This window comes from Thamnophis elegans, chromosome 1, assembly GCF_009769535.1.
Source record: "Thamnophis elegans isolate rThaEle1 chromosome 1, rThaEle1.pri, whole genome shotgun sequence".
Classification (NCBI taxonomy): Eukaryota; Metazoa; Chordata; class Lepidosauria; order Squamata; family Colubridae; genus Thamnophis; species Thamnophis elegans.
The window spans coordinates 14,670,412-14,692,772 of NC_045541.1; the positions used below are offsets into that span (position 1 = coordinate 14,670,412).

At 40.7% G+C, this 22,361-nt stretch overlaps 1 protein-coding gene across 1 annotated transcript in view; it reads right to left on the bottom strand.

Moving 5' to 3' along the window:
- The window catches only part of NAB1 (NGFI-A binding protein 1), a 55,870-nt gene that overhangs the window by 17,398 nt on the left and 16,111 nt on the right, over positions 1 to 22,361 (bottom strand). Inside the window, exons 3-5 of the mRNA XM_032222092.1 lie at positions 15,560 to 15,693; positions 14,096 to 14,147; positions 1,663 to 1,779 (exon numbers count right to left, since the gene is read on the bottom strand). Of these exons, the coding sequence (XP_032077983.1) occupies positions 1,663 to 1,779; positions 14,096 to 14,147; positions 15,560 to 15,693 (303 nt within the window). The remainder of the gene's footprint in view (positions 1 to 1,662; positions 1,780 to 14,095; positions 14,148 to 15,559; positions 15,694 to 22,361) is intronic.

The following is a 22,361-nucleotide window of genomic DNA, read 5'->3' on the forward strand; positions in this document are numbered from 1 at the left end:
TAATGGTATATACTGCAATAGTGATTACAGGTAGTTTTCTGTTAACAACAGTTATTAAGACTGCCAATTCTATCGCTAAGTGACACAGTAGTAAAACATGACGTCAGGTGGCTATGCCAACTTCTGACAGCAGTTCCAGTTGTGGTGGTTAGGTCCAATATCGCACAATTGCCATTTGCAACCTCCTGCTGGTTTCCTCATTGACTTGCTCGTCGGAAGCCAGCTGTGAAGGTGACAAATGATGATCATGTGACTGTGGGACCCTGTAACTACTATAATTGTGAGCCAATTGTTAAGTTCTTGAATTCCACTCATATTAACACAGGAATGTTACAATAGCTGCAATTTCAACGACCAGCCATAAGTCTCCTCATTCAGCGCCATCGTAACTTCAAATGCTCATTGAGTGAATGGTTATTAAATGAGGATTACCTGTATTTGTTTTTCTTTTTGATCTCACTGCAGACTTGTTCATCATGACAAGAAAAGCTAATATGACAATTTATGGAGACTCGTTTTAATAAATCAGAAAAAAAATATCTGGTAACAGCCAACTTTTTCAGATGCACTGTGAGCTGCAGCGCATGAAAAGAGTCTGCCTTTTAACCAAATGTGTTAGTTGGGAAAAGTCATACCAAACTCCTTCAGATTTTTTGCCACTGTAGACTAAAATGGTTCACCTCCTACCATGTCTGTTTTAATAGGCTTCCTTTTTGTCCAAATGTAATATGAAAGGCATTTAAACATTCCCTCGGCTTCAGTAGATATGATTCCTCCCCCATCTTTCAATTTAGAAGTCATAACCGATCGTCTTTCTAAAAAGAATAATTGTATGAGTTATATACTTACATTGGGAATAACAGCTCCTAGGCCCACCATAAGGATTTTTTTAAAAAAAAAACCCTGTAGGATTAGGGAATAATAGGGATGTGCAAAGATCAAACTCTTCTGTTTTAAGTTGAAAGCAGCTGTTACTATTTTATCAGAAACACACTGATGCCATTGTGACTACACTGTAGGTGTTCTGAGTCAAAACAGACGTGTCTGAGCTATTTTGGATTTCAATTACTTTGAATTTGAAATCTTTTGTACAGCTCTATGACAGAATATCCTGTTAAAGAAAGAAGTGTCCCGTTAAGGAACAGGAGTCATCAACTTATAACCCTTCATTTAGTATCCAAAGTTATAATGCCAGTGGGAAAAAATAATTATGACACATGACCATTGCAGCATCCCCGTGGTTACATGATGAGGCACGTGGCAACTGGCATGTATTTATGATCATGTGATCATCATGTATAACCTTCCCAGCTGGCTTCCGACAAGCAAAGTCAATGAGAGAAGTTGGATTTGCTTAACAACTGTTAAAAACTGCAGTGATTTGCTTAATACAGTGTTTCTCAACCTTGGCAACTTGAAGACTTCCGGACTTCAACTCCCAGAATTCCCCAGCCAGCAAATGCTGGCTGGGGAATTCTGGGAGTTGAAGTCCAGACATCTTCAAGTTGCAAAGGTTGAGAAACACTGACTTAATAACTGTTGCAACAAAGGTAATAAAATGGGGCGCAATTGACTTAACAATGAAAATTTGGGGCTCAATTGCAGTTGTAAGTCTGCCAGACTACCTATAATCAGACTCCCCGTGGCACATCATTTGTTTACCTGGGAACCAAGCGATGCTAGGTCTTCACACTTCCCTTTTGACAATGCTTGCTGTAGTTTGACTGGATCTTCTTGATAAAAACTCTGGATGGCATCTTGGAAATCAGGAAAGCCAACCTACCAACATGGAAGATGGAGAAAAGAAGCATTTAGTACAGCAGAAGTTTTCTACTTGTAACACAGAAAAAAACCAGTTCCCTATATTAGCTCTAGAATAGAATTCTTAACTGCCAAGTGTGATTGGGCACACAAGGAATTTGTCTCAGTGTACATGCAAGCAATAATTGATAAATCATGATCATAGTCATCATAAAAATACATTCATCGTAAATCATAAGATACAACACTTAGTGATAGTCATAGGATACTGTTCTGACCCCCCTTTTCGCTCGTTAACAGGCGACAGTCAGACAGACTTAAAAGGAAAGAACTTTATCAGTCTTGGCTCACGCTGGCTGCGAGCCCAAAAATAAACATAAATAAAGTCTCCGACAAAAAGGTTTTACAGAAAGAAAGCAAATCACTTCTCCAAATGTCTCTTTGAATCAAGGTTACAGAAAGCAAATCACTTATCCAAGTGCCTCTCACAAACAAACCACAACCGATGGACGACGAACCACGAACGAACGAGTGAACGTTGACTTCTGCAACCAGGGCGTGGCACCATCAGTCCTTTTATCTCCAGAAGACCACACTAACGAGCCCCAGCTGCATTGTTATTCCTGCATCCCGACTCAACTGACAGCAAAATTCTGCTGAGTCACAACAGGATACTAAATAAGCAATCAACATAAATCATACTAGGATGTTAAATAAAATAATATAAATCGTAAGATTTTACATTTACAGCATCTCCATGGTCACATAATCAAAATTCAGATGCTTGGCAATTGGCTTGTATTTATGACGGTTGCTGTGTCCCAGGGTCACATGAGACCCTTTTGCAACCTTTTGACAAGCAAAGTCAATAAGCAAACCAGCTTGCTTAACAGCAGTTTGACTAACAACTACAGTGATTCTCTTAATCGTGGCAAGAGAAGTAGTAAAATGGGGGGAAATTCACTTAGCAACAGAAATTTTGGGTTCAATTGTGGTCATAAGTCAAGGACTATCTGTACCAATGAGTTATTGCAAAGGGTAAAAAAAAATAAGACAATGTCTTATCTTTTTGAGAGGCACACAATAGCCATACAAATATATCTTTATATCTGAGCAATGCAGAAAGAGAGAACATTTTTGAAAACACAAAGGAAGCTACAAAAGGTGAAACAAGCATACCAATTAAGCTGAAAGCAAAAGTAAAAGAACTAAACATCCTTCTTTAAGGCAATAGCTAGACTAGTAAGAGCCTAGACTAGTAAGAGCCTACAGTGGGGGGAAAAAACCTTGTGGCTTTGTTCTACCAGCCAAGAGCCTTTCAAAAATTGATCTGATTGTTGGAATTTCAAGAAGGGCCTTGAAGCAGCTATAATGAGCCTCTTCAAACGGATAGCAAGTACGACTCTCAAGTGAATACTATGCTGATTATCTCTTGTAGTACCTGCATTTGTGGTGATGATGTCATTGACACCAACTGGTGCTAACACCCAATATGTTCTCTGCTAGGAGAACTGCAGGGTTTCCACTTTTGGAGACAAGTCAACGTCAATATACATATAATATCTATGAAGAAGGATTGATCTGTAGGACGAACTGAAGTCTTGAAGGAAACCACAGATGGACAAGTGCCTGGAGACAATGAAACTCCCCAAAAGGGTCCGAACCAAACAAGGGGTCATAGCAACTGGAACCGAGTTACGGGAAGAGCAGGAGGGGGACTTGTGAAAGAAAAGAGCCAGGTGCTTTGGACAGAAGGTGTAAATTGGCAAAGAGGAGATTTATTTTGGAGGACAGAGGGGGGGGGGAAATAGAAAATTGCTAGAACTAAAAATAGACAGCATTCCTGCAATACCTTTAAAGTGGTATGGAAGAGAAATTTTGTTAGGTTCTATTCTACTCTCACCGAATCCCGTTCAAAAACTTTGTAACAAAAGCAATGTTTCAACCCCCCTCCAATCCACAACCCTAAAAGGAGCCATTTTGTTATTTTGCACATTGATATAATAGCACCAAAAAATAGGTTTCCAATTTGGCTCCAAAGTACTTTTGGGTCAACTTAATTCATAAAGGCCACTGCAATTTCCCCCCATAATTAAATGAAAGATGATTTTAGAAAAAGAAAAGTAAACATAGCTTTAATATCAAATGATTATAGGCATCATTCTAAAATGTGGACTACATGGAACTCCTGCTCTCAACTATTTTCTTAAAAAAAAATAGGTCACAATTTTTAAACTTTTGTCTTCATCTATAAATTTTTATGTTCTAAATAGCAAACGCCTCAAGCAGACGTTTTTCTGAATGCTATGTCTGTTCGTCTTTCCGTTTCAAATTGCTCCACTCCAACAGAAATGGTCACCATACACAACAAATGATTAATTGCACTAAATTATAAATACGGTTTGTTCGTTTTGGACAGTGTATGTGTGCGTCGCAATTTAAGACCTGCCCACTTTGTTCAATAAAATGTGACTGAATATTTGAGGGCGTTATGTGTGAATGCAGGTAATTATAATTCCTGATGAACTTCATCCTTCAAGAAATATGTAAAGCTAGAGAAGTGCAGCAATGAATAAACACGGCTGATTGATTGAAGAAAACCACTGCAACTATTAGCTGTAGCATCACATCTGCTCTCTTGGCTGCCTTGGGATCAGACAGAAATACCTGGGCTTCTCCCTCAGAGATAAAATTGAGGCAGGCCTAGCTGTCAGTAGAAACTATTTATCAGGCTTTTGCTGCACAACACCTTCTTCCTGAGATGCTAACTAAAATAAACAAAGGTAATTTTTAAAAACCTAAAAGAGAGAGAGAGCCTCTATGAACATAGCATTCCTTTATCCTTATGGGTGCTTAAAGGTCTGGCCTGTGAAAACATGCACACATGCCGTGCTTCCTTCCAGCTTGGCTGTTCTAACAGCGATTTCTTAGAGCAGATGTTCTCAGTACCACAGGCGCTGTTCTTCCTCCTCTGCTAACCCTGCTCCCACTGCATACACACCAGACTGCAGGGCATCTGGATTGTTGCTTTTTTTTAAAAAAAAAAATCTTCAGGGAGCAAAAGAAATCCCACACTCTCCCTTTGCAGCCTGGCTTGACAGTGGCGTGGGCAGGCTCGTACCTTCTTTCTTTCCTTTCTCTCCCACCCTATCTAAGGCTGACATTCATGCCGAGCTTCTCTCCTGCTCCCCCACCCCTCACTTTCCCATTTCCCTCTAGGTCTCTTATTCCCACTGAGCTTTTCAGGCACTGAACTTTGCATCAGATTCCCACGCACCCACCCCTCCACTGCAGCTAGCTGTTTTCACAATGCCTTTGTACCTCTAGTCCATAGGAGGGCAAGCACGCCGAAGTCCCCAGTCCTTCAAATCATGCTTACACACACACATACACACACACCCCCACACACACCTTTCCACTTCTTCCCAGCTGCCAACACTAAATTTGGAAAGGAAACCTCTACCCACACAGCAGATACACAAACAAATAAAGTGGATCCCAGGAACCCTTGCTTTCACTGCATGGCCAGTAACTCCTTCTGCTTTCTCCTAATGTCTCCTCACCAACAGCCTGCACGCAGGTGAGGACGCTGTGGGAAGGGTTCCCTATTCACGTGTGGTGAGAACAGGGGGCGCTTCCAAAAGACAAGCAGCCCCTCACCACCCACGCTTGAGAAAATAGCTGGTTGGAGGAAAAGGGACAGCTTTTGTGTGGAATGCAAGCACTGACAGTGACGCCCACTCATGGAGTCCAACTCTCCTTCCTTGCATTCCTTCACTCACCCCCCTCTGCTCCCAGGGATTGTTGTTTGACTAGATTCCCGCCCCCTCTTCTCTCCCTGCCTGCCTTCCTCCTATGGCCCACCTCTCTACCCACCCTGCCACCGACCAACAAAAAGGGAGGCGTAGCAAGCAGGAAGTAGGAGCGCCTTTCAGGAGTAATTGGATGTAATTGGTGAGCTCCCACTGCATTTATTAAACCTTTGCCATGTTTATGGCTGAAGCGATGCATTGGGAGGTTTGCCTACACAGTTCTGTTAAGGCACCTCACACTTGAACTGTGTGTGTGTATGTTTGTGTGTGTGTGTGTGTAGGTTACTTTAGTAAAAAAAAAAATAATTCCATATTGTGCCTCAGGCATTCGTTTCCAACAGGTATTAAAATGCCCTGGCAAGATCAAAACGGCAATGTTTTACACCCACCAATGTAGAAATGCAGAGAGCAGAATCAGAAGTGGTGAGAACCTAGATTTCAAGTTTCACACTCTTTACCTAAAGAAAATATTTCCTGAAGGCAGAGAAAAATAGTTTAGCACATATCAAGCAGCTATTTACACTTCCCAGAACATAAATGTTTAAAAAGACACCTGCCACAGAATGGTACATTTCCCCCTTGAACAGGCTGAAATGCCCAAGTTACCAGTTCTCAGTGAGAAATATGTCCTTTTTCATTTTCTAGGTTCTCCTTAAAAACAGAAAATAAGCCACGTGGTTTTAACCACCGTTGCTCTATCAGGAGGAGGAAAACAAAAGCTAAGGTGAACATAGACTTTAAACATCTTCATGTTTGATAGCTATGCTTAAGAGTATGGAATAAATATAAAATTAGGTTTTGCCCAAAAACACTTTGTGGCTTTCAGGGCACAGCCTTTGATGAATATAAATGGATAATTTACCATGATGTACTATCATTTTCTCAGCAGGATTGTAAAATGAAATCAGGAAGATCTGATAACAGAAGAATGCCGATGGTTTTCTAATGTACAATTCAGAAAGGTTTAATGTGGATAACAAAACGTTATGGTTTTAAACAAAGTAGGACTGAGTTTGAAACAAAATTAATCTACAAATGATATTCATGTTGTTGCTAATTGTATACTTTTTTAAAAAACTATGGGACAGAAGAAGAAGTGAAATGAATGTACTATAAAATCTTTGGCTATAATGTACAAATGGATCAAGGGGAAAATGTGGTTTGGTATTTCTCACCAGAAAAATCTGTCTACAATATATAAAAATATTTCAAATCTTTGCTGGAAAGGCAAACAATACGAAGGGACTTTTTATCATGTTTGGTGTATATGCAAAAAGCTTTAAAAATTGGATACAAATACATACATTAATCCAAACTATTTTGAAGGTTAAAGTACAGCTGAAACCAGATATTTTTCTCTTGGGACTATTGTAGAAAAATGTTGGGGAACTTTGTTTTTATATATGATAATCGTAGCGAGTGATGCACGCTCAAATGAAGAGAGGTTCAACAGTACCCACAGTGGAGAAATAATTAGTGAAGATGACAGAACTTGCAGAGATGGCTAAATTAATCTATATTTACGTCTGGCTGGAAAGCTCTTTTTGCATGAAACAGAAAAAAATGCACTCATGATTTGTGTTTTTTGATGATTTGGGGAAAAATGAATAGAAAACCTGAGCTTCTTCCTATTTCTTTCTCTCATTCTGTATTTTCTTTTCTCTTTCTTCCTTCGTTTATTTCTGTGCTTCTTCTTTATTAAAAAGTAGAAGAAATGGGAATTGTGCATCAGAATCCCACTTAAAAGCCCCTGTATGGGTAAGATAAATGCATGATGTTGTCAGTGCAGTAAAGTAGAAATAGATTTACTATTAAAAATGGCAAAGCTCAAGAGGTTCTTTGCAGTGTACGGGTGGAAAGTCCTTCCCAAAAAGAAGAGATTCACCTGAATTTCTTTCAAGAAAAGATTATATCCCAAACAGACTAGGCAGGTAAAAGGCATATTTCTTTAGCTTAGTCTAGAGACTGTAGTCACAAAGGCACATAAGGAGTGCCCTAACTTGTTTACTGCAGAGATCAGCTCAGAATTAATGAGAAATAATAAAGTTTAATAAATTGCATGAAAATTGAGGGACTAATTCCTGATCTGAATAACATTACCATATATCCAAACATTTGTTACCAAAGCCACCCAATATATAATGCAATCCAATATAGTACACATGCCCTTCCTTGTATGAATCAGATTTTAATATTGCTTGAGATTTAATTAGCTAAATATGCATGCCTTCTTCAGCATCATCACTGCAAGAGCTGCGAAACCAGGGATACAGATTCCTAATTAGGAAATAATAATGAACTACTTTTCTCTTTAAAAAAAGGACAAGACAGAAACACTGGTCAGGGACATAGAGAGAAATTTATGGGAGACTCCATGTTTCCTTCTCCATTCACATATCACTTGTAGGCCACCCAGAATCACCTTGCAGAGGAGATGGGCAACATAAAAAAATAATAAAAAGATCATATATTTTGCACCCAAGGTAGGATTCATATTTTGATGCACCTAAGGCCCTACCGCTGGACTGAATTGTCAATTCAAATGTTGTATCATCCCAAGGGTAACCAGATTGTGAATATGAACCCTAGTCCACTCCCAAGACTAAATGACAAAGAAAGGCTAATTAAATTTCCTGGGATTCCAGACAATTGCTGATAGTAAGAGAGAAAGATTCAGAGTAGTCTCAAACCCAAAGATGAGTTTAGATGAGGCAAGAGAAGAAAGTATGCCTGATCATCTTAGGAGGCTCAATGAAAGATGCCAAATTCTAGTTGGACCTGCAATTGTATTTTCAAAACTACCTTGAGCTGTAGAGTAACAGGAATGACATGAAACTCTGGATAGGTGTGGTCCATTTAATTTCTGGGTGTCTTTGAACCCCTGGAAGCTGGGACCAACTTTTTTTTATCAATTGGCCGGATCTGGAGCATATGGCACATTTACTTTCAAAATTGTTCCCCTTTCTGTCAGCTTCACTCAGAAGACTGGATCCAGGACATCAACTCCTCAGGAGGCTAAAACTACTGTGTTTTTCAGACTGTAAGATGCACCAAGATTTTAAAGAGGTAAGTAAGGAAAAAAAGTTCTTGTCCTTCCCGGCCCGCAGGCGCACTCTGCAGGCTTCAGCAAGGCTGGGGGAAGGCAAAAACACCTCTATTTTTGCAAAAAAAATGGGGGCATTTTTGCCTTCCCCCAGCCCTGCTAAAGCCTGCAGAGCACTCCTGGAGGCTGGGGGAAGGCCAAAACGCTTCAATTTTTGCGAAAAGCACCCTGTTTTTCACAAAAATGGGATGCTGGGGCAGGGATTTGGGAGGCCCAAAATGGCTGTATTTGGTGTATAAGACGCACCGACATTTCCACACTTTTAGGGGAGGGGAGGGGAGGGAAGGTGCGTTTTATACTCCGAAAAATATGGTACTTGTTAAATTTTATTATGTTGCACCTTCTCATTACACTCAATATTATCTATCTGTTATGGACTGAAGATGTGTTTCACCTGCCACTCCCCATTGCTTTGGTTGTCTCCATCAAAGTCATTTACTTTCTGCACTTCCCCAGAAGTATGTCATTTAATTCATATTTTGGAAAAGAAATGTCATGGTCCAGTATTCAGGCTCTGAAGAAGCTTCTCCAGCTGAACCTGTAGATAATCAGCTTCAGGAGACAAACTACGACTCACCTGAGGTTGCTCAAACAGAGGCAGTATCAGAGTAACTGGAGTACTCAGTGATAAGAGTGGAGAGCAGAACAAAGACGTTCAATGAGGCTTCTTGCCAAGCAAGGAATAACTAACCTAATGAAAATTAGCTGGTTGCAGACTGATTTAAGAGGCAACCTAAACCCACATTTCTTGGTCCCAAACAGCAGTACGATCTCCTGTTATGTCATTCCTGTGAATTCTGTTTACAACCTCTGAAACTCTCAGACTGTGTGAATCTTGATTTGTTTCTTTGAAATTCAGACAAGATTCTGACTTCATGTCTGCTTGTTCTTGTTGAAAGCAAAGCTACCCAGGGAAGCTTTCTTTCCCAAAGACTGTTTTGATTTATACATTTCTTTCCCTTTCTGTCACTTATATACTCAGCCTTGAGTAAATTGGTGTTCTCACCTTGCAACTGGTGTGTGTGGGTGTGGATGTGCGTGCACACCTGTGTGGTTTGCAACAGGACAGGGAAGGTTCAACCTGGCATTGATGCACAGTGGCTCAATTCTTAATATAAACACGGGCTTTGTGCACAATGCTGCAACTTTTCTCCAACAGATATGTAGGCTCAACTTTAATGAGCAGGAGGCAACTGAAAAGAACAACGATATTCCTGGTATCTTCCCTTCCCACCCATATTCTGGTACAATTTTTCCACTGATATTTGAACAGACCTGAAATCAAAATCTCTGGGAGACCTGACAAACTAATTTGTTTCATATTTCATCTGATGTCCTGCTTTAAATTGAAGTGAATGCCACAGTCATTATGGAAATCCATTTTCCTCAATAGGCTTTTTTTTTTTTAAACTGAAAACCAGCAAAAAAAATTTTGCAAATTGTAGTTGTATCCACTGCAAATGGCTATAAAGATGCCAGTTGCCAGGCATCCAAAATGCAATTAACTGCAGTGTGTATGTGTATTGGTATGTATGTTGCAACTATCATATTGCCAAAAAGGATTGTAAGGAGCTCTGGAGAAGTCTTTTGTAACTTTGAACAGTTGTTAAGCAACTAGTTGTAAGTTGAAAACTTACCAGTATTTATCCTATGTTGGTATGGCAATTCTCCCTGGCCTGAGAATTAAGTGATTCCTGCCTTACCAGTTTCAATCCTTATATTAATAAATTTAGAGGTGAGGAAGTAATGCATTTAAAGCATATTAAACCCTGCAAAATTCAAATGGTAGAGGGGAGGGGAGGCGGGATGTATCTGAATTAACACATGTGGCCAGCTGCCAAGCATCAGAAGCCTGAAAAATTGAAGCATGTCTATTTGGATCTATTTCAGGCTTGTATAAATAATTATAAGCTGTTAAAAACATGAGTCAAAATGCATCCAGCAAAACTAAAATCAAATATATGTGAGGCGATATACTGATGTTACTGGCAACATTTGTTATTTGTGACTGTAAAAAATACAAAAAAAGGGGGCACTGGAAATATATTTAGAAAGCAACATTGTACACAGCACAATTACTTAGATAGATGTTATATTTAAGACTTTCTGTTCAGTGCAGTATTGGAGTAAATCCTTAAAGTGAGTACATAAATGAAAAAAAAAACTTTTAAAGAGAGAACAATCAGTGGAACAGCTTGCCTCTGGAAGTTATGGGTGATCCATCACTGGAGTTTTCAATTAGAGACTGGGCAATAGGATCTCCTGCCATAGGCAATGGGTTGGACTAGAACAGTGTTTCTCAACCTTGGCAACTTGAAGATGTCTGGACTTCAACTCCCAGAATTCCCCAGCCAGCATTTGCTGGCTGGGGAATTCTGGGAGTTGAAGTCCAGACATCTTCAAGTTGCTAAGGTTGAGAAACACTGGACTAGAATATCTCCAAGGTCCCTTCCAACCCTGATGTTCTATACCAGGTGTGTCATACTTGTGTCATCACGTGACGTATTGCAACTCCTCCCCCTTGCTAAAATGGGGCTGGACATGGCCAGCATGTGACACATCTGGCCCGCGGGCTGCAAATTTGACACACCTCTTCTATACTGTTGAAAAATCACCTTTGATAGAAATAAGTAAGTTTTAACTATGTATTTTTCTTCATCCCAACTCCTTTTAGCCCATTTTTCTCAAAGGTCCACTCAGAACAAAGCAATCAAATTAAATTATGCCTTCCTAAAAAGCAAAAACAAAACAAAAATGCTGAACCCACTTCCCATTATTTTTAATTATAATATATTAATTCTCAGAACATGTATATCCCTCTTCCATACTACAAGCAAAACAAAAGACTTTCAAGACCAATTCATAATACAGTATAGAAGTTCCACTATTCAAAGAGTAGGAGGGTCAAAAGAATATCGTTTAATGTGAATATTGAGTGTGCACAAATTGGTCTGAATTTAATTCATAAAAATCTACATGAATTTGATTAATAAATAATAGTAGCTACTGACAGAAATGGTTGTTTATGTTAAAAAAAACTTAGCAAGATCAGCAGTTTGTGATACTTTAGCTGTGGGCTATATTATGTTTCCTTGTTTGTCATAATTGATACATATATGACAGACATCAAAAAAAAGGAACAGAGTTCAAAAAACAGAGCCACTGTCTTGATATGTTTGAGACATTCCACCTTTTACCATACATTTGGTCCATTTCACCTGATACGTGAGGCAGGCACAAGTCTAACACTTTGAAGTTTTACTGAAAATAAAATAATCTCTGTATTTGTGCACTCCAGTTTCTAAAATTTAACATCAACAAGTGTTCTTTAAAAGTAAATCTTAAAGGAGAAATACTGACTAAATCTCCTTTGGCTTGCTATATTTAGTAAAAGTCCCAAAGAGAAAAAAGTACAGTATTTTTCAGAATATAAGACGCTCTGGACTATAAGACGCACTTACCTTTTAGGAGGAGGAAAACAAGGGGGAAAAAATCTGCCTCTGCCTCCCAACATCCATCCAGTATTCATCTGGCCCGTTTGCCACCACCACGGCCCATTTGCTGCCACCCATTCACCGCAACCACCTGTTCGCTGCCACCCATTCGCAGCCACCACAGCCTGTTTGCCGCAACCCATTTGCCACCATGGCCCATTCTAGAACAGCTAATCAGTGTCGCACCAACCCCAACTGTATAAGATGCATTGAAATTTTCACCCACTTTTATGGGGGAGGGAGTGCATCTTATACTTTGAAAAATACGGTATTTCTTCAGGGACTCAGGAAATACTCTCTCCAAGGCGGTCTAAAATGTTTCCTAAAATTCAGAAAATCTGAATGATGAAATGCAGCTGTTTGAATTATCTGAACAAAAGCAAGGTTGTTTTATTTCCACTGAAAAATAAAGAACTTTAATTCCAATTATGCCATATGATTATTGAGCAATACTTCAACTCAGTTCATCATTCAACACAGCTTTCTCAAACTCTCACCCTCTAGGAATTGCAGCCCCAAGACATTGGGACTGCCTACATGAGAATCCAATTTAGCAGTAGCAATAGCACTTAGACTTACAGACAGCTTCAAAGTGCTTTACAGCCCCCTCTAAGTGGTTTACAGAGTCAATGTATTGCCCCCAACAATCTGGGTCCTTATTTTACCCATCTCAGAAGGATGGACGGCTGAGCCAACCTTGAACCTGGTGAGATTCGAACTGCCAAATTGCTGGCAGTCAGCAATTAGCAGAATTAGCCTGCAATAGCTTAACAGTCCTTTTCATGCTACATACTGGTAAGTAAACAAGTGTCAACTTAATTGCCATTAATTAAAGCTTGATTGCAAAGTGTGGCTGGATGACTTCGAATCAATCATTCTCTCTCAATGCAACCCACTTTACAAGGTTGTTGTGTGGAAAATAGTAGGTAGGAGCATTATATATGCATTATATATGCCATTTGTCCAAAATAAAAAGATTGGATATGAAATCAATACGTTGCTATTTCTCTCCAACTTATACAGGTCAGTATAAGTTGGAGAATGACCCAGGGGAGCCATGACCTCCTTTGCCGCCACCTCAGTTGCTCTCAAGAAGAGGAAAAGGAGCCAAGCCGCCGGCAAACTGGACAAAAAGGCTTCACACGGTGACCTGCTGAGCTAGGCGACTAGGCAGCTGCGGCTAGAAGCGCGGGAAACTAAAAGTAGGAAACAAAATGGTGGCCAGAACTTTAGACCTCTTCAAAATGGCCACCATGCCAGTCCGGCAACCCAAAATGGCCACCGGAACTTTTGGGAGCCCTGAAGCACCGCGCTGATCACTGGTTCCTTTAAACAAGCACAGCCGAAGGGAGTGGAGACCTCAGTGGGGAGCCTGATCGTATCGGGGCTGCAATCGCGCTAGCATCGGCACTCCAACCCACGCGCCTCCCTTAACAGCTGCCTGCAGCCTCGCGGCACCCGGGCATGCCCAGGACACTGGGGTGGCTGAGAAAGGTGATTCGTCCAATTAAAGAAACAGAGAAATTTTGCTCACCCAGCCTGCTCACAACGAAGGCAAGAAAAAATCTTCTTATAGTAAGATGGAGAGTCCAAGCTATCTGCAAGGATTGAAGAGAAATTTAAAGCGCATCCACTGGGCTGACTGAATTGAAAAAAACTGAAGATGGTCAGCACCAGAGGCGTGGCTTAAAGTTTCAATTCAGTCCTGGGCAGATTGGCTGTATTTAACCCATGCTTGGACTCTCCAAAGCAGCGCCCAGGAAAAAATTGGATTTTATTTACTTCAGAATATTTTGGGGAATATTTTAGTGAAACAGGTATCTTGGTAAAGTGACCTGTTTGACTGTTATGTATTTGTTCGCTTCCTCTTACAAAAGTCAGTTTTAGTAGCCACAGCTAGACAGAATGAGTTAAAAGTACAATACCTCTATCTTAATTCTCTTTGGTGACAGTTCATCCCTTTCTCCACATTTAGACCTAGAAAATGAAAATAATAATATATATTTTAATATGTTCAGAAAAACTATTGGAAAACACCTGCCTTGGAAAACATGCTGCTCTGAATTTATCTTCATTTAATTTATTCATATGCTTGTCTGTTCATTTGCAGAAATTTTATCTCAATCTGGGACTCTTAATTTTGAGGCAGCTTCATAGTTGGGCAAATTACATGTAGTGGCCTTGAGAGACAAGAGGAAGAGCTGCTACCAAGACAATGGCCAGATAAACAAAATCTAACTTTGATATATAATTCTAACTTGAGAAAACATCTCAGACAAAACTCTCCCTAGTTCTTATGAAGATAAAGGGGGGGGGGAAGCACGTTGAGACTTCAAGGTAGACCAGATTAGGGTAGGTCTCGTCTACATTTTCTCAGGTTACAATTCTACTCTGGACTTGGGTTTCTTTTAACTAAACACTCTCTTGGTTGGGATTCACCTTCCTGTCCTTCATAGCCATTCTGCTCACATGTTTCAATATGTTCACTAACACTGGATTGCACCATCTATGACAAGGGGAGAGAAAGTGAGTTCCTATAAGCCATACTCCCTAAACATATGACAGATGAGAAAGATTTTTACCCTCTCTGCGAATACCCAAGTAGTCTTCCGATGGGAAAAAAAATACAACTCTCCACAACACTGATTTTAAAAAAAGTGCTGTGGATACTTGAGAGACCGCCTGCTGCCAATTACCTCCCAAAGACCCATTAGATCACACAGATTAGGCCTCCTCTGGGTTCCGTCTACTGGTCAATGTCATCTGGCTACTACCCGGGGTAGGGCCTTCTCTGTGGCGGCTCTGGCCCTTTGGAACGAGCTCCCCGCAGAGATTCGGACCCTCACCTCTCTCCAGGCTTTCCGAAAAGCCATTAAAACCTGGCTGTGTCGGCAGGCCTGGGGTCGATGAGTTCCCTTCCCCTCTCGAATCGTGTGGCTGTTGGTTGTTTTAAATTCCCTTGTACTTTTTTGTTGTAGTTCTTTGGGTTTCCCTTCCCCTCCCTTGGGTTTGTGCGCCGCCCTGAGTCCCACCGGGAATAGGGCGGCATATAAATAAAATGAACCTTGAACCTTGAACCATATGTGAATGTTTCCATGTTCCCAACAGAGAAGTATGATGCAGTTGTCTACAGTTAAATTGTCCAATCATCTGCGCTCAAAAAAAGGCTGAGATATGACGCAGAATGATATCAAACAGGTAACATTCTCAGTCTTAACAAGAATGCCCCAGCTTTCACACCTCCCATCTGGTTCATACTGTATATTTGTATCGGGCCTGTGACACCCATAGGGCAGAAAGATTGGAAACTGACTTCTAATGCTTTGTAATGTACCCATTTCAAGTTAAGTTGTTGTTATTGTTGTGGTTTTTAAAACAATGTAGCTTACTTGGTGGTCCGGTAAGTGTACTTGTACGTAACTTCTCGAGAAATCTGCCGTGCCAGAGCAAAGAGTTCATCCCTCCGGGTTAATAGTGCATTATCCTTGACACACAACTGAGCAGCTGCTTCATTTACTGTGAGCTACAGAAACAACATACAAAAAAATTTGACTCATTAGCACATCAGTCCTGGAAAAGCTATCTCAGCCTGTAATACCCGTGGCACTGCTCAAAACATTAGTGGTATCTATAGGAAGCTGGATCACCGTCCAGCTTTGTTACAATTTTCTAATAACTTTTTTCATGGAAGGAAGCAGTCCTTCCACTCACTCACCCAGCAGGTCTTAAGTTTACTTTAAAAAAAAAAAAAATAGATCAGTATTTATAATAACTAGATACCTACTGAAACAATTCAATATCAACTAAAACCTAGTTCTGACTGAGACAGGCTGGGTTTTTTTTAAAGAAAGTCCAGACTTACTTGATATTAATTATGTGCTAGTGTGTGAGTAAGCAGTGATGGGAAGTAATCAGATTTTCGAGATCCAATTTTTGTTAGAATCCTGTCCACCAACTGTAGCCAAGTGCAAAGCAGTCTTATGTTCAATTAATGATAGAGTTAGGGAAGGAGATGAAATGATTTGGCTAAAGCTCTGAACTCACTATTTAAACTCTCTTCAAAACTTCCAAGCAGTTTTACTTTAGATTAATATTCATATTCCCAAAATCTTAACAAGTGTAATGTGAGTTTAGAGTTAGGGTTTTAGTACTGAATCACTAAAAGAATAACCCTCTGCTTTATCTCCTAGCAGTTTTCAATACCTCCTGGACCATGTGCAAAGGCTGGAATTTGGGGTGGGGAATCCTTGTTCTCAGGGGTTTTCCTCCTTCCAAAGCAGGTGGATCCAATCAAGCATAATTGGGGGGGGGGAAATCAAGCCCTCCACTACAGAATGCCGTATAGATTGACACTTACCTACCACTTATTTAATATCTGCCTAAATTACTCGTGAAGGTCATTCACTGGCATGGAATCAAATATCATCAATACGTAGCTGATACTTAGTTGGATATCTTAACTCCAGCCCAGACAAGGGATGTGTTGGATGTTCTATCACAATGTCAGGAAACTGCAGAGGTTTGGATGGGAAACAACAGTTTTGGATTTAATTCCCCCAAAATAGAGTACCTTAACCAAATGGCATAACCCCCATTCAGTGCTGGTTTGTAATCTGTGTTCTTGGATTCACAGTTCCTGCTTGAAGTACAGGTGGCACCTATAGTTAGGGAGAGCTTCGGATGGGTCTACTTTAAGCACTTGTTGCTGCTTTACTTGCACAGAGAGAAGCTTTGTGCATAGTTAATCAGGCTCGAACACCTTCTATTTAGATTTCTACAACGTGTTCTATATCAGGGGTCTCCAACCTTGGCAACTTTAAGACTTGAGGACTTCAATTCCCAGAATTCCTCAGCCAGTTAGCTGAGGAATTCTGGGAGCTGAAGTCCACAAGTCTTAAAGTTGCCAAGGTTGGAGACCCCTGTTCTATATGAAGCTACTCCTTGAAGATCCTGAAACTGAGATTGGCTCAGAATGCAGTGGCTTGAGAGGTTATGGGAACAAGGCAAAATGCCCGTGCAACATCTCTGCTCTGAGAGCTACAGAAGTTACCAGTTTCCTTCCAGGTGTGATCAAAGGTGCTACTTGTCAGTTTTAAAGCTTTTCTTGGCTAATGACCTGGATATTAGTGGAAACTTTGCTGCCACCTCAGTTGCTCTCAAGAAGAGGAAAAGGAGCCAAGCCGCTGGCAAACTGGACAAAAAGGCTTCATGCGGCGACCTGCTGAGCTAGGCAACTAGGCAGCTGCGGCTAGAAGCACAGGAAACCAAAAGTAGGAAACAAAATGGCAGCCAGAACTTTAGACCTCTTCAAAATGGCCACCATGCCAGTCCAACAACCCAAAATGGCCACCGGAACTTTTGGGAGCCCTGAAGCATCGCGCCGATCACCAGCTCCTTTAAACAAGCACGGCCAAAGGCAGTGGAGACCTCAGTGGGGAGCATGATCGTATCGGGGCTGCAATCATGCTAGCATCGGCACTCCGACCCACGTGCCTCCCTCAACAGCTCCCTGCAGCCTCGCGGCAGCCAGGCATGCCCAGGACATTGGGGAGGCTGAGAAAGGTGATTCGTCCAATTAAAGAAACAGAGAAATTTTGCTCACCCAGCCTGCTCACAACGAAGGCAAGAAAAAATCTTCTTATGGTAAAATGGAAAGTCCAAGTTATCTGCAAGGATTGAAGAGAAATTTAAAGCGCATACATTGGGCTGACTGAATTGAAGAAAACTGAAGATTGTCAGCACCAGAGGCGTGGCTTAAAGTTTCAATTCAGTCCTGGGCAGATTGGCTGTATTTAACCGATGCTTGGACTCTCCAGAGCAGTGCCCAGGAAAATGAAGAGTTTATTAGCAAAGACAGGATTCTATTATGAACAATATGTTTTGTTGACACCTAAGAAACCAGAAATATGTCATATTTTGCCCAAATTCAAACATAATTCATTTTAATTTTTTATCTTTATTCCAACATGTTCAAGTACTCATTACTTTTCAAAACCAGTACTTCAACAGAACACTAATTCATATAAAAGAAAAGATGAAGCAACTGGAAGCAATGACATCTATCTTACATCTAACCTATGTTACCAGAAATAGTCTATGGAATTTCAGTGCTGCCACAAATGTATAAATTAGGCATGGACAAAAGAATTATTCCAATTGCCGATTTGACAATCTATTAAGAAAGAGCTAATAAAATGAAATAGATGAGTAAAATGGCTTTATATTAAGACTCACTAAAATAACAAGTTAGTTATACTTCCTGTTAATATATTATTTTTAAAAATAAAGTTTTAGAAAAGTTAAATGCTTAAGATTAACTGATGCATCTAACCAGGAATGGAAATGACAGTAAGACTAGACTACCAATTTAAGACCTTCAGTGCACAATTAATTTATTTTGTAACAAACAAATTAATTTGGGGAAGCTTTTCCCCCTCTAAATAGAATGTGAAGAAGCTAAATTAATTTTACTGATCCTAGGAAGAAAAACCTTTGACTCATGCTGGATAGCAAAGAAATGGCTCATTTTCTTAAAATGCCGCAAACCGAAAGTAATTTCCCAATCAGAAAATACTTTTCACCTTGGTGTTATGTGAGAATGATTATTTCATTACCTGACTAGGTAACATTGTCAATATACTGAGTGTGGGTTTGCTCTCTGTGTATATATATAGTAGCATGCCCTGCCAGCAACAACAACCTGATAATCAGGGATTAACACCAGACAAACAGGCAGAAAACAATACCCTAATCAAAGAGCTACCAGAAAGAAAACTACGTACATACACACAAGCACCGAAGATGTTAAAGAAATGTTTGCAAGTAAACCACCAAGCTCAGAGAGAACCAAGGAATCCACAGTTCACACTGAGCTACATATATTCCATTCTATTGATACTTTTCCATAGAATTAATAAATAGAATGTACCTCTGCTTGGTTCTAGATAGACTCACAAAAAGAATCCCCTGTAATTCAAGTACTTCAGATCTAATTTATTTAGTAATGCATAATTCAACAAATCTTGACTTAGCATAATTTGTGAACCTAGTCAATACATCTGGTATTGGGAGTTTGTGACAGTTTGGATGGGGAACAACAGCTATCAGCTGAACCCTGGTAAGATTGAGTAGGTTCGGATCTGGGAGCCTGATGATTCTAGGACAGTGATGGCGAACCTTTTTTGGCTCATGTGCCATAAGGGTGGAGCGCAGGGGAGTCGTGCTGCACCCATAATGCAACATGCGACCCCCCCCAGTGCACATGCGCACATGAGAGGTGTTCCCCCACATTTTTGCATGCTTTTTTCGCCCTCCGCAGGCTCCAGAGGCTTTATAGGAGCCTAGGGAGGGCCAAAACAGTCTCCTCCCCCGAGGCCCTCTGGAGGCTTCAGGGACCTTCAGGAGGCTTCCCTAAAGCCTCCAGAAAGCTTAAACCAACACTACGAGCAAACTGGAAGTCCGTTCCCAAACTTACAGTTTGCCCATAGGGCCAGGGATTTTTGCGCTCCGGAGGCTTCAGGAAAGCTCCTGAAGCCTCTGGAGGGCCTCCAGGGGGGTGGGGTGGTTCTTTTCACCCTCCCCAGGCTCCTATAAAGCCTCTGGAGCCTTGCGGGGGGGGGGTTAAAAAGCTGAACTCAGCTGGCCAGCGCACGCATGCACACTGACCAGCTAACAGGGCAACACTTCGCGTGCCCTGACAAATGGCTCCGCGTGCCACCTGTGGCATGTGTGCTATAGGTTCACCATTCCGGTTCTAGGACTATCTAACCCTATTCAACCCTGGACTGGCCCAGCACATAATCTTGGTCCTCCTGGACTCGCAACTCCTGCTTCAAGAGCAAATGGCAATTGTAACTAGAAAGCCCTTTGCGCAGCTTCAAGTTGTGCATCAGTTATACCCATTCCTAGATCGGGAAGCTGAGCTTAGGGTTACTTATGTTCTAGTCACCTCCTGATTGGATTACCGTAATGCCCTTCAAAGGTATCCAAAAGTTTCCGCTGATGCAAAATGCAATGGTGCAAGCAGTTATGTGTGCTTATAAAACAGGACGTTATGCGTCTTGTCTGCGAGCTGCTTTAGTTGTTAGTGTGCTTCCAGGTCCAATTCAAGGTGCTGGCTTTCATGGCATGGAATGGGCTATCTGAGGCACTGTCTCTCTTTTGATTACATTGGCTTATCCCATCAGATTTAGCAAGGGAGGCATGCTGCAGCTCTTGTCTCTCAGGGACTACACTTGGCATATCCCAAAAGAGGAGGCTTCTTTGCCCTGCACCCACCTCATGGGACATTATCAGAGGTGTTTTCCTCCCTATATGGTCTGGCATGCCAGAAGAGTAGTGAAAATCTGGCATACCAGATAGGACCAGTAGTAAAAATGGTGGCTTGGCCATGCCCCCGAACCTGTTTTCCCATCAGAAGCTTTAAAAACACTTTAAAAAGAGAGGGGGGGAGGAAGGAAGGAATGAAAGAAGGAAGGGAAGGGAGAAAGAAAGAGAAAGAAAAAAGGAAGGAAAGTCACTTTTCCTCCACAAGATTCAGCAAAGGAGAAAAACAAATGCTGTCGCTTTAAATTGGAACTGAGCATGCCTGGCTGTGGAATTTTGGGAGTTGAAGTTCACAAGTCTTAAAGCTGCAAACTTTTGAGTCCTGCTTTAAATTGAAAAGTTGCTCAGGTTTGCAAAGTGACATTCAGCAGGTTTTTTTTGGGGGGGGGAGGTGTTGGTTGCTTCCCACAGAGGGGAGGGAGAAAGAAAGAGAAAGAAAGAAAGAAAGAAAAAAAGAAAAAAAGAAAGAAAGAAAGAAAGAAAGAAAGAAAGAAAGAAAGACAGCATAGCAATGTAGGGCTAGAAGGCTACTCAGTGGTCATCTAATCCAACCCCTGCTGCAGCAGGAAACCTTACATTGTCTGGACTATTTTGATGCCTCTAACAGAGAGGAAAATTGCCAGAAAGGAGGAGTTTACTAGGACAAGACTGCCATGCAGAGGAAGGCAGAGATAGTCCTTGATTTATGACTACAATTGAGCCCAAAAGTTTGGTTGCAAAGCCAGAACATTGTTAAGTGAGCTTCACCACATTTTACCCAATCCACGACATCTTCTGGTGAGTGTCATCAAGTTGGCCACACCCAACCAGTCACATGATCACCAAGCCACACCCACAAAATAGGTCACGCCCACAGAATAGGTAGTAAAGTTTTGAAACCCACCCCTGGCCATTATCCCCCACCCATCATCCCCAAGTGAGGTCAGTTCAATCCCTTATTTTTTCATCAATAAAACCTGCTGCCTCAGGCCTGCTGGGTCTCAGGCGACCAGTAGCCAGTAATGGCTCCATTACTGATCAAATCTCATCTGTGCTCTTTACTTCAACATTTTTAAATCAGTGCGTTTGACATCTTTTATACTATTTTGCTGTTCGCTGCCTAGAGTCATTTCTTGTGAGAGGGGAAGCCACATAAACTTGATAAATGTGGATAAATAAATACATAAAGTAACAGAGGTGTTTGTGTTTAGATCATTTAAGAGTGAGTTTTTACCAGCACAAGAAACAGAATGTTTATTTCATGATCAATTAAATTTCCAATAAGCTGAAATTTTAAACTGAAGCCTGAAGCCACTAATCACTGAAATGCATTCCGAGTCAGCCAATTCACTCTAAAACTCTAAAGCTGTCAACAATTGACCAAATGAACACCGTTACTCCAACTGTCATTTCATCCTCCCATACTAAAACAGATGCTGTGGTCCTCAGGAAGTTGGAAATAATTACTGTGACTTAGCTAACTTAATTCTCTTGCAAATGAGAATGAAGTATTTTAAAATAACGCTTCCCATTTACATTCTACCGATTTTAATAAGATGGATTAAAATGTATTCATTCAGGTATAAAAAATATTATTCCATTTCCCCCCAAAATAAAACTTAATAATATATATTTATTATTAAACATTTAACGTTTCATTAATATAAAATACAGAAACATTGTGTGGGCTTGTATGTCACATTCTTCAGTGAAGAATTTCTATGGTAATTGACAGAATTTGTGGCAGCCAACTCTTTTGAAACTCCTTTTTTTCACATGTCCTACATTTAGAACCAGACAGATTTTTCCTGTCAGTCAAATGGGCAGAAATTTAGGCTATCAGATGAAAAATATCTACATGTTCAAATCAATCTAGCTTACCCCAAT